General features: G+C 42.0%; 1 protein-coding gene across 1 annotated transcript in view; it reads right to left on the bottom strand.

The window, feature by feature from the left end:
- LOC119599025 (ribosomal protein S6 kinase alpha-5-like) overlaps window positions 1-5,297 on the bottom strand; it is a 105,427-nt gene extending 100,130 nt beyond the window's left edge. Inside the window, exon 1 of the mRNA XM_037948768.1 lies at window positions 5,144-5,297. Within this exon, the coding sequence (XP_037804696.1) occupies window positions 5,144-5,213 (70 nt within the window). The 5' untranslated portion in view covers window positions 5,214-5,297. The remainder of the gene's footprint in view (window positions 1-5,143) is intronic.
- Window positions 5,298-12,500: the final 7,203 nt, after the last annotated feature.

Genomic DNA, 12,500 nt, shown 5'->3' with positions numbered 1-12,500 from the left:
CAATGATAATAAAAATAAAAAAAATAACAATGACAGTAACAATAATAGTAATACTAATAGTAATGATGATGATGATGATGATGATGATGATGATGATGATGATGATAATAACAATAAAACAGAGAGAGAAGGGACAAAGAGAAAAGGCAAAGGGATTGCTTGCAAAGGCTGTGTTATAAATGTTCAGTTAATCCTGACGCGAAGTACAGCAACCTGCAACCACCAAAGAGCAATACGTTGATATACACATATAGAAGATTAGGAGATTGTGAATGATAAAGGAAAAAGGGAAATTAATAAAGATAATTAGTAGCATTGGAAGGCTAACTAGTGCTCACTTCCGTAATGGGGAGGATTTATAATTATTACGATAATCAATAATGATCAAATATCAATTGCATGAATATATATATACATATATATATATATATATATAATATATATATATATATATATATATATATATAATATATATATATATATATATATATATATATATATATATATGCATCCATGGATATATGCATTGCATACATATGCAACGACATACACACGCACGCACAATTCACACACACACACACACACACACACACACACACACACACACACACACACACACACACACACACACACACACACACACACACTTAAATCTAATCTCCATTCCCGCTTTATTTCTACGCCGAACGTACTGTACACTCCGCATTCGCCCCAACCAAGAGGAAACTTCCAGGAACTGAAAAACTTCCGACCCGAGTGCAGCTGAACTTCATCGAACTTCGAACTATACGCTTTTGTCAATGCCTTGGTCCTTGAGTATCGTTATTGTGGTATTTATTATTCCTGTGATTTTCGTTCTTTGTGGCGACTGCATAAATAAATAAAGACGTGGTACTTTTTGTTGTACCTCCAGTATTAAAGCTTCCGTTTTTTTTTTTTTTTATCATAATCATTATTTTTATTGCTACCATCAATACTAATGCTTTTACTTCTACTATTGTTACTATCACGGTTACCATATTTTTACTATTACAAGTAATTTATCATTAGCATTATCAACCCCACCAACACCATCATAAATTCCCCCCCTTTCATCGCTTAATTCATCAATACGCATAATCACCACAAAACAAAACAAAGAACAAAAAATAAGTAAATAAATAAATAAATAAATAAATAAATACCAAGTCCGCATACTCCTTTCTCCCCTAACTCTTCTCCCTCCCTCCCTCCCTCTCTCCCTCCCTCTCTCTCTCTCTCCATCCCTCCCTCCCTCTCTCTCTCTCTCTCTCTCTCTCTCTCTCTCTCTCTCTCTCTCTCTCTCTCTCTCTCTCTCTCCCTCTCTTTTTTACACATCCCCGAGGCTTTTGAAGATTTCAGCCAGTCAAGACATCTTTTACACATGTCCCCTTTAACGTCGGCATATCAAGCACCCCCCCCTCCCCCTCCCCCGTGTGTCTCTGGTCGCCTCTTCCCAAAGCCACAGAAGAATTTGAATAAACAACGGAACGAACACAGAGAAAGATAATAAGAAAGGAATAAAAATAAAGAAAATGATGGTAAGCTAGAGAGGGAAATGAATAAATAAGACAAAACAAAAAAAAAGTGAAATGAAGATAGAGCAATACCAATAAAATAAATAAATAAGAATTAAAAGGCAAAATGAAGATAACAACCCATGACAAAGATCCATAAACAAAACGAAGATAAGCAACGACAAAGCAAGGAACAAACATCAGAATGCAGATCGCAAGCTCAGACCAAATTTGAATGAACAGAATGCAGATGACAAGCAACGGAAAAAAAAAAAAAAAAAAAAAAAAACGAGAGCTAACGAAATTTTTTTTTTCAATAAATTACTACGCGAAGATGGCAAACTATTTAAAAAAATTACCATTGGAGAAAAAAAAAAAAAAAAAAGCCTGGGTAAACAAAATAAAGACGGGAGGCTAATTAGACTATTTGAATAAACAACGAAATCAAGACTGTAATCATATAATTAATAATCTAATTGAATAATCAAATTAAATTCAGTTAATCACCAAAGTAAATAATGAAATGAAACAATGTAATAAAGGTGGTGAAACAAACAAGTGTTGAAGCAAAGGCAGAGGGAAGACATGAAACTAGGAAGATCATTCACACAAACTGAAGGACGAAAAAAAATAATAATAATAATAATAATAATAACAATAAATGTAAATTAACTGAAAACCTTGAAAAAAATTCAAATTCATGAAGGTACATTCCAAAGAACATTTTATTAAAGAAAAAAAAAACGATACAACAACAGTAATAATAATAATAATAATAATAATAATAATAATAATAATAATAATAATAATAATAATAATAATAATAATAACAATGTATTAAGTAGAATTTGAAAAACTAAAAAATAATAAGAATGGTTATAACATATCAATTTATTAATGTAACAACAATAATACTATCAATATAATTAATAAAGATGAAGATACTACAACTACTGCTTATAATAATAAAAATAACAACAATGATAATGATGATAACAAAAATAATCATTATTATTATCATGATGACAATAATAATAATAACAATAATAATAATAATAATAATAATAATAATAATAATAATAATAAAATATAATAATAATAATAATAATAATAATAATAATAATAATAATAATAATAATAATAATAATAATAATAATAATAATAATAATAATAATAATAATAATAATAATAATAATAATAATAATAATAATAATAATAATAATAATAATAATAATAATAAAATAATAATAATAATAAATAATAATAATAATAATAATAACAATAATAATAATAATAACAGCACCACATCACATCAACAGAAACAACGCAAACCAGCCAACAGCCATTAAGACCGAACCAGACATGAATCTTGCTGCAGAAAGACGAAAGCCAAGTTGTTTACACTCGAAAGCGCGTTTGAAAATGGACCAAAATATCTCGAGAACAGGAAATGCGAGAAAAAAAAATAATGGACGAATATACACTTATGGCGATTACAGAGAAATAGGACCATTTGGTGATTAACTGCTGCGAATTGTTAATTATGCTTCGTTAATGATGATGATGATGATGATGATGATGATGATGATGATGATGATGATGATGATGATGATGATGATGATGATGATGATGATGATGATGATGATGATGATGATGATGATGATGATGATGATGATGATGATACTGATGATGATGGTTGTGGTGGTGGTGGTTGTGGTGATGGTAACAATAACACCACCAACAGTAAAATAACAATCATAACAATAATATTTTCAATAGCAATAATTTCAATAATAATTTCAATAGTAATAATGATTTCAATAATAATAATAATTTAAAAAATAACCACCATTACTGCCATTGGTAACAGTATATAATTACCATAATATCAATAATGAATATCATTCTTATTATCTTCATCAGCACAGTCATCACTGTCTTTATGTTTAATATCACCATGATTATCATTACTACCACCTACTAATATTACCCTTATAATTATCATTATCATTAATCATCAATGCATAACCATCATTATTTAATATTCCCATCAATTATAATTATTCCATACCATTATTCCTGTAATTAAAAGGAAAATAGCTATCATCATTTATCACCATGAGCGTTATTACATAAAGGTTTCATATGTAGTACTCCGATTAGAAGGAAAACTCAAGAAAATACGAGACAGTAATCGTCACCAGCATCTTCCTTCAATATCGTTAAAACGTGCCAAATAATCACAAGGGGAAAGATCGGAGTAAAAACAGCAACAACAATAACAACAACAACGACAACAACCTAGCAACACCACAAAAAGCGCTAAGAAATACATTACAAACAAGAGCCACCAACCGAACCCATACAACAAAAGCGAGCAAGAGACGGACCACCACAGGCCACAATGACCATGGTTTGGTACGCGACCCGAGGCTTGACAGATGGCACAATGTGAAGGTAGAAATAGAACCAGCTGGTGAAGACACGCGGCCCCCACTGCGGGTGCACGTGGGGGACACCGAACGTTCTCTTCCCCGTCTATAACGCTTTTGTTCTGTTCCTTTTCGTCGCCTTTTTTTAAAACTCAGAATGCATAAATCGATAGGCCAAAGATTTAGGCCTATATGTTGTTCGTATCATTTTACTTCTTATTCTTAATCTCGCTAGGTTGCATTGAGATGGATTCGCAGCCGGTCGACAGACACGGGACTCTAAGGTTGTGTGTCTCCTCGCCACAACCTGTTTATCGGCCGCTGATAAGATTAGGCAACGCGGCAGAGCACCTGGGCGTGAGGGAGGGTCGTGTCCCGCACCTGATCACCGCCCACACGCACACTTAACTTCAACCGCTTCTCTATCTTCTTCTAATTCTTTCTCCTTCCTTTTCTTATTCTTTCTGGGCTTCTTTTTCTTCTCCTCCTATCCCCTTCTTTCATCTTTCATCTCTCTCTCTCTCTCTCTCTCTCTCTCTCTCTCTCTCTCTCTCTCTCTCTCTCTCTCTCTCTCTCTCTCTCTAACTCCATCTCTTTCTCTCTCCCTTTCCTCTTTCCTTAGTTAGCCACTTGTGGGGACTCACTGATGGGTGTGGCACTTGAGAGGACTTAACAGGTGCTTTGCCTGGTTACCAAAGCCTGGCATCTTTTCCGTAAGGTCCGTTAGGGCAACTTATTTTGCGGGTAGGAAGATTTTTTTTCCTAGTTTCGGAATGTCACTGCTACGAGAGAAATAGCGCGCTGGTGACATAAGGAAACGTGTGAGGGACAGTGCGATAGCGGTGACAGGGAGAGGGGGAGGGGGGAGGGCCACAGTGCATGGCACCGCCACCTGATAAACAACATTAGGGCCACTTGGTAACGGCACCCATAGCCAACGCACCCGTTAGGATATCTCTCTGTTCCACGGATAAACGTGGCCACGCAAAGTTTTTCCTCTCTCCACAACCTTCCTGGCAACACGAAAATGGCCTCCATCGTCACTCTACAGCGTAAAAGATAGAATAATGTTGACGATAAGTTTGTACAGCGAACGGGCCTCCTCCAGACCCAGGGCCACTGAGTCACTTTCCACGCCCATTATATTGCGATTCAACGATCGACATCACTACTTACCGTTCCTAAGCTCGTGGTAGATAACGTCTCCATCTTTGGGGTTGGGATTCGTAGACGTAGATGGTTCCATAAACGTGTATGAAGTTAAATTTCTTCAGAAACACAGAAACATTTCCTGTGGAGACGAACTTGCACCAGATGCCACTAGAATCTGCTGCCGGGAGGCGACCCAAACTGTTGTGTACTATAAATTATTCAACATCGTACTTACAACATGTCCGCAAAATTTAATCACGGATTATGCATATAATTGTTAAACTGTATCAAATAATTAGCAAAGATATACCTCTTCGACTAAGGAAGCGATTTCCCGGTGCCACATCTTCCGTCTGGCAACGCGGTTTACGGCACTGCTCAGCTGATCTTGCGACAGGTAGAGTGATCAGAATTACGTAATTAACCTGTAATTCACAGCACATCCGCACACGCCACAGCCTAGGATATCACCGCGAAAATGAATTCTAATGTACCCATCAATTAAACCCGCTTAATTATCAATCATCATCGCAGTTGCCAGAAATAAGAAGGGAGGGAGGGAGGAGGGAGAGGAGTGAGTGAACGAAGTTGCGAAGTTGTCGTAAAATCTCAAGGCCATATCAGTTGGAGTGCGACGTTGACTGCTCGCTGTCGTTTGGGATTTCAGAGCGACGCCACATCGCTTCTCTGGCGACGCCGATTCGGAGAATTCCCCCGCCTTATTCTCTCCCAGCGTTGCTTCGGCTGAAATCAGTTCCTAGTAACACAAACTAATTCGGACAACAGCTTTCCCGCGAGAGAGAGAGAGGAAAAGAAATCGTTAGGAAGAATCACCTCATCTTCACTTATACATTTATTTCATCGTAATCTTCCCTTCACTTCTCCTTCGCCTTCATTCTCACCCATTTTCCTTTGTCCTTTTTCATGTATCTTTCTCAAAAGAACCCGACATGTCATCTAATAAGAGCAAGGAAGCTGCGTATGAAAGAAGGATCAGAATTGTATCGAAGGAAAATCGAATCGCATACAGTGACACACAAAGGCTTAACTGTGTTTCGTGTGTTGTGGAAGGCAGAAAAGGGAGTGAGGGGGAGGGGAGGGGTCTCTGCCTGTTCTGTTGGCATGGGGATAATGATGGTAGTAGTAATAGTAATTATCTGTGGTGGTATTGTAATATGATAGTTATCTATGGTGGTATTGTAATGTATGATAGTTATCTGTGGTGGTATTGTAATGTATGATAGTTATCTATAGTGGTATTATAATGTATGTATGATAGTATGCTGGTAGTTACAATAGTAACGATAATGCTTGTAATGCAGCGATGATAATGGTGATGGTAGCAGTAACAGTGTCTATGGTAGTCATGATTATGGTAATAATTGCATTGGTAATAACGGTAACGATATTAATTGTAAAGATAGGGATGATGGTGTGGTAGTTATGATAGTAGAGATAATGATAGTAATGATAACGATGGTATGGTGATGCCTTTTATTGTGGTAGGAGTAGTGTAGTGTAGTTACGCTGGTGATGATGCTAATGATCAGTAAATGATAACTGTGGTAATAACAATATAATGATGTTAAAATAACTGTTAAATTATTGATAATAACAACAGTGACGTCGAGGCGAAAGTAGTTGCATGATGTCTTTTACACAATGCATCTTCGCATTAGTCATCCATTTCCATTTTTTCTTTTCTATTTCTCTTCATCTCTTCCATCTATCGTATTCCCCCCCTTTCCTCTCTTCTTCCTCTTTTTCTCATCCTCTACTCTTCCTTCTCTCCTCTCTCCTCTCCTTTCCATCCCCCTCCATCCCCTCCTCCCCTCTCTCCTTTCTCTCTCTTCCTCTCCTCTCTCTCACTCCCTCCTCTCTCTTCCTCCCCTCTTTCTACTCTCTCCCTTCTCTCCCCTCTCATCCCCCTCCCTCTCTCCTCCTCCCTCTCTCCTCCTCCCTTCCTCTATCCCCTTCTCTCCCCTCTCTCCCCCTCCTCTCTCGCTCCTCCCCTCTCATCCTCCCCTCTCATCCCCTCCTTTCCCCTCTCATTCCTTTCTCTCCCCTCTCATCCTCCCCGCTCCCCCCCCTCCTTTTCCCTCTCATCTCCTCTCCCCTTGTCCTTACGTCACCTGGCTGGATCAGGTGAAACGCATTACAGTGTGTTGCTAGACTATCTCCACCAGGCAGCTGCGTTTACATACACGAACGCGCACATACCTATACGCGCACACGTGTACACACGGATACATAAGGTCTGTTTTACGTTTTGTGGTTGGTTGGAGCAGATATTTCTTTGCTTGTTTTATGCCTCTCTCTCTCTCTCTCTCTCTCTCTCTCTCTCTCTCTCTCTCTCTCTCTCTCTCTCTCTCTCTCTCTCTCTCTCTCTCTCTCTCTCTCTCTCTCTCTCTCTCTCTCTCTCTCTCTACCCCCCTCCTTCTCTCTCTCTCTCTCTCTCTCTCTCTCTCATCTCTCTCTCTCTCTCTCTTCTCTCTCTCTTCTTTCTGCCTCTCTGTCTCTCTTCCTCAATTCTCTCTTCTCTCTTCTCTCTTCTTTCTTATCTACTCTTTCGCCCTCTCCTCTCCGTCTCTCCTAGTCCCCCCCACAAGTTCACAGTTGCAATGTTATTTCATCAAATCTTTATCATGTATATTACTATATCTACATTCGCTTAATTATCCATCAGATGCAGTTATTGCTAGCTTAGATATGAGAATTTGAGAAAATACCGGTCAAATAGTTACCAACAAGTGAAGTTATGGAGAAAAAAAAATCATTCATCGATCATAAGATAATTGTTATAATGGCAGAAAACAGTTTGCAACTAATCATAATCATTTCATTACCACAATCATTATTATTGCTATTCTTTCTGTTTTGTTTGTTTGTTTGTTAGTTTGTTTTTGTTTTTTGTTTTTTCTTCATCATCATTGCTATTATTTTTTATTGTCAATATCTTAAACTATTACTATTACTACTACCACTAGTTCTACTATAGCAACCACTGCTACTATTTCTACTACTACTACTGCTACTACTACTACTACTACTACTACTACTACTACTACTACTACTTACCATCATTACAATTATCGTCACACCCACCATTATTATAATTATCATCACTAATAACGACAGCCCTAACACCACAATCCTCACTCCTTACAGCCACTCGGCACACCATCGCCATACCGGCCCAGCAATTCACGGAAAACTCTTGCCTGTACCGGGAAGTGTGAACCGGAGGCGGACCGATTCCAGTGATCAGTCGCGGCGTCTTGTTTACGACCGGTTCTGGCGAATCCCGGGCGGTTCCTGGAGGAGGGGGTGAAGGAGGAAGGAGGAAGGAGGGAAATAATGTATCTGACCTCAGCGGTTTTTATACTGAACAGGGCGGTGAAAATTTCAAGGTACATCATCGTTATGTTTATTTATTTATTTATTTATTTTAGGATTATGTAATAAGGTATTTATTTGTTTATTTATTTATTTTAGAACATGTATTTTTTATTATTTATTTATTTATTTATTTATTTATTTATTTATTATTTATTTTTTTAGGTATCACCCCGATGATTTTTCTGACATTTTCCTCCTCTTGATATTATCAAAGTATTTCCTTTTCTTTATTTTTTTTTATTATATCTTATTGCTATTTTTTCCCTTCCTACTAAATACCTTGGCGTTTTTTTTATTTATTTTTTTTTTTTTTTTTTTTTCGACTGTCCCTCCGGAATGGGTCAGGAGGTGGATGAGCCCGGAAGAGATGGAGGTGGATGTGGTGGAGGTGGATTTTAATTGTAGTGGAGGAGGTAGGGGTGGGTGATAACTGTGGTGAAAGATGTAAGGGTGGATGGAAGAGATAGTGGTGGATGATAACTGTGGTTGAAGTGGATGACATTGTGGTGGAAGAGGTAGATTGGATGATTTATGCAATGGAAGTAGTCGCTGCTGTGGTGTTGCGATAAAGGGGACGGAGGTGGATCGGATGAATGGTAATTATGGTGGAAGAGGTGGAGGTAGATGACACTGTGATGAACAGGGTGGCGGTGGATGAAGATGTGATAGCGGAGGTGGAAAGAATAGAGGGGGAGGTGGGGGGGGGAGTCACAGAGTGGGAGGAAATACGAGGAAGAAATGGCCACAGGGACATGGAAGAGAGAGAGAGAGAAAAAAGGGTAAAAGAGAGAAAAAAAATAATGACACTAACAATGAAAGACATTTTAAATGAGAAGGAGAAAAAGGAGACGGGGAAAATGTGCAAATTACGAATAAAGAAGAGGGGAAGAAATCCTAAAACTCAAACAGAAGGGATTCCGAGAGCGAGATGGATGGCGAGTGACTCCCTCCCCACTCCCTATTCCCATTCTCTCTCTCATTCCCCATTCCCCCCTTCCTCCACCCTGCTCCCTCATTCATACCCATCCCCTTCCCCTCTCTCCCTTCCTTCCCCCTCTTCACTCTCTCTCCTCCTTCCCCTTCCTCCTCCTCCCTCCCTTTCCTCCTCCTCCCTCCCTTTCCTCCTCCTCCCTCCCTTTCAATCGATCCGAGAGGTGAAAATGATGACTTCTGTGAGCGTCTAAGGGAGGTGGGGGGGAGGGGAGACACCCGGGGGGGAAAAGGGGACGTCCAGATTGGAAGGGGGGTGTCCGAGAGGGGAAGAGGGGCGTCCAAAGGGGAGGGGACGTCCAGAGGGGCAGGGAAGCGTCCAGAGGGGAAGGGGGCGTCCAAAGGGACAGGGAAGCGTCCAGAGGGGAAGGGGGGGCGTCCAAAGGGGAAGGGGACGTCCAGAGGTGAAGGGGGACGTCCAGAGGGGCAGGGAAGCGTCCGGAGGGAGAGGGAGAAACGGGCAAAAGGGGAGGCGTCGGGACGAGTGGAAATCCAACCATAGCCGCAAAGGGGAAGCTGTTGAAAATTGCAGGTGCCGTGCATCATGGATAGCCCCCCTCTAGCTCCCTCTCCTTCTCCTGCTTTTCTCTTCGTTCACCCCTTCTTTCTCCCTCTGTTCCTCCACCCCTTCCCTCCCTCCTTTCTCCCCTTTCCATCTCCCCCTCATTCCCCCCTCTCCTTCCCCTCTATCGCCCCCTCCTTCCCCCTTTTCTACCCCCCTCTTCCTCCCGACTCCCCTCCCTTCCATCGCCCCCTCATTCTCCCCCTCTCCTCCCCACCCTCCCTTCCTTCGCCCCCTCATCCTCCCCCTCTCTTCCCCACTCCCTCCCTATGGCGTGAGGTCGTTCGCCACACGAAATTTCGACAGTGGACGAGCCCGATATTGATTTTCGTGATCTATCCGTGTCGCTTTTCCTACGCATCTGTTGTCGTATGCACGTGCAGCGGCGTTCAGGAAATTCAGTTGTTCAGCGCCGTTGTTTGGGGGGGTTTTGTGTAGAACTATTTTGTGATCAAGATAGATTGGTAGATAGATGGATGGGTGGATAGATACATAGATAATCGGATAGACAGATAGATAGATAGGTAGATAGATAGATAGATATATAGATAGTTAGACAGACAGGTGCACAGATAGATAGATGGAAAGTAAATAGGTAGGTAGATATGGATGTTTGTGTATGCGTATGTTATTGGTGTTGTGTGTGTGTGTGTGTGAATCAGTGTATTTATATGTGTATATATGCATACATCAGTATATATAGGTGTGTGTTTACGCGTGTATGTGCAACAGTATGTACACCTCACCCCCTCCCCTCCTGGAGATAACCTCCCCGTATACTCAGTGCGCCCTTTTCACCTCTACACCTCCCTCAGCCTCCCCCGCTCGCGTAGCACTTGGCAACCCGCGGGACCCGCTTCAGCCACGCCGTCAGGAGCGCTGGGGTTTAGATTGCATTCCCGGAAGACTGAGCGACATGTGTTTCTGGTTGCCTCCGAGTTATCAGTGTCAAACCAGACAAGATATGGGCAGTAGAGTACATGCTGAGTCCCCTTGACGTGCGATTTCGAGGGCGTGGGCAGGTTGTATGGGGTTAATATGTTATTCATGGTGTGTTGTGTGTGTGTGTGTGTATCTATATACACGCACTACATATAAGACTACATGTACACGAAAACGCACGCACACACTCACACTCAAACTCACTCACACTCACACTCACACTCACACACACACACACACACACACACACACACACACACACACACACACACACAACACACAACACTTATAAATGTGAATGTGTGTTTCAGAGAGCAATGAATGTCCAAAATCCCCTACAAAGAGCACCCAACGAGATCAACGTAAACAGTAAGCTACCTCTCGTCCGCGCCTCGCTTGTTCGATTAATGACAACACCCCCCCCCTCTCCCCGCTCCCTCTCCTTCTCCCCCCCCCCTCTCTCTCTCTCTCTCTCTCTCTCTCTCTCTCTCTCTCTCTCTCTCTCTCTCTCTCTCTCTCTCTCTCTCTCTCTCTCTCTCGCCCTCTCTCTCGCCCTCTCTCTCGCCCTCTCTCTCGCCCTCTCCCTCCCCCTCTCCCTCCCCCTCTCCCTTTCCCTCTCCCTCCCCTTTCCCCCCCTCCCCTCCCTCCCCCCTCCCTCCCTCCCCTAGTCTCCGGCGGCGTGGCGTTGAGCGGAAATCGCCGCCTTCGCCCGCGCCGGTCTCGGTAGCAACACCTGCCGACCGATCCCCAGGGCAGCGACGACGGGGTGACCGGACGCACCTGCGCTCGACAGGTGAAGAGTCGGAGGGCCAGGGGGGAGGGGGGAGGAAAGGAAAGGGGGGGAGGGTAGGAGGGTAGGTAGGATGGAAGGGGGTAAGAGGGGGAGGTGAGGGAAGAGGGAGAAAAGCATGGAGGTGGAGAGGGTAGAGGGAAGGATGGAGGGGGAAAGGGCAGAGGGAGGGGATGAAGGAGGGGGTGAACAGGTGGGGTAGGAGAAAGGGTGACGACAGAGGGTGTGTAGGATGGAGGGGGTGAGAAGGAGGCGTAAGGACAATGGCACTGGGCGGAGGAGGAGGGGGAGGGACGGGGGGAGAAGGGAGGGTATGACAGAGGAGGGAAAGAGTTGAGGGAATTAAAGGTTAAGAGAAGTGGATGTTGGGACAAGGGAGGGGGGGGGTGAGGGGGGAGTTGCAGGTTGCAGGTGGCGAAGGACGTGGACAGGAAGGACTTCTCATCGAGGTCAGGTTCAGTGTCCTTCTGCGCAATGTTGCAACGGGAGGAGTTGATGTGCGCGTGCAATTTGAAAGCAAGATCACATTATATATATATAATTATGTATAGCTTTGTATCGAATTAAATTATGTCTTTGGATTAATCTTGCCAGCGCTAATATGCTAATGTGATCACTCCTCGCTGTCACACTTCTTTCGTTGTCAATTACGAGCATATCATATTTCCTGTTGCCAGTTTTACTATTGTTTCTGTCAC

The sequence above is a fragment of the Penaeus monodon genome, chromosome 42, assembly GCF_015228065.2.
Source record: "Penaeus monodon isolate SGIC_2016 chromosome 42, NSTDA_Pmon_1, whole genome shotgun sequence".
NCBI classification, from domain to species: Eukaryota; Metazoa; Arthropoda; class Malacostraca; order Decapoda; family Penaeidae; genus Penaeus; species Penaeus monodon.
Note: the sequence above shows the minus strand (reverse complement) of the source record. Positions and strands in the feature narration are given on the sequence as shown.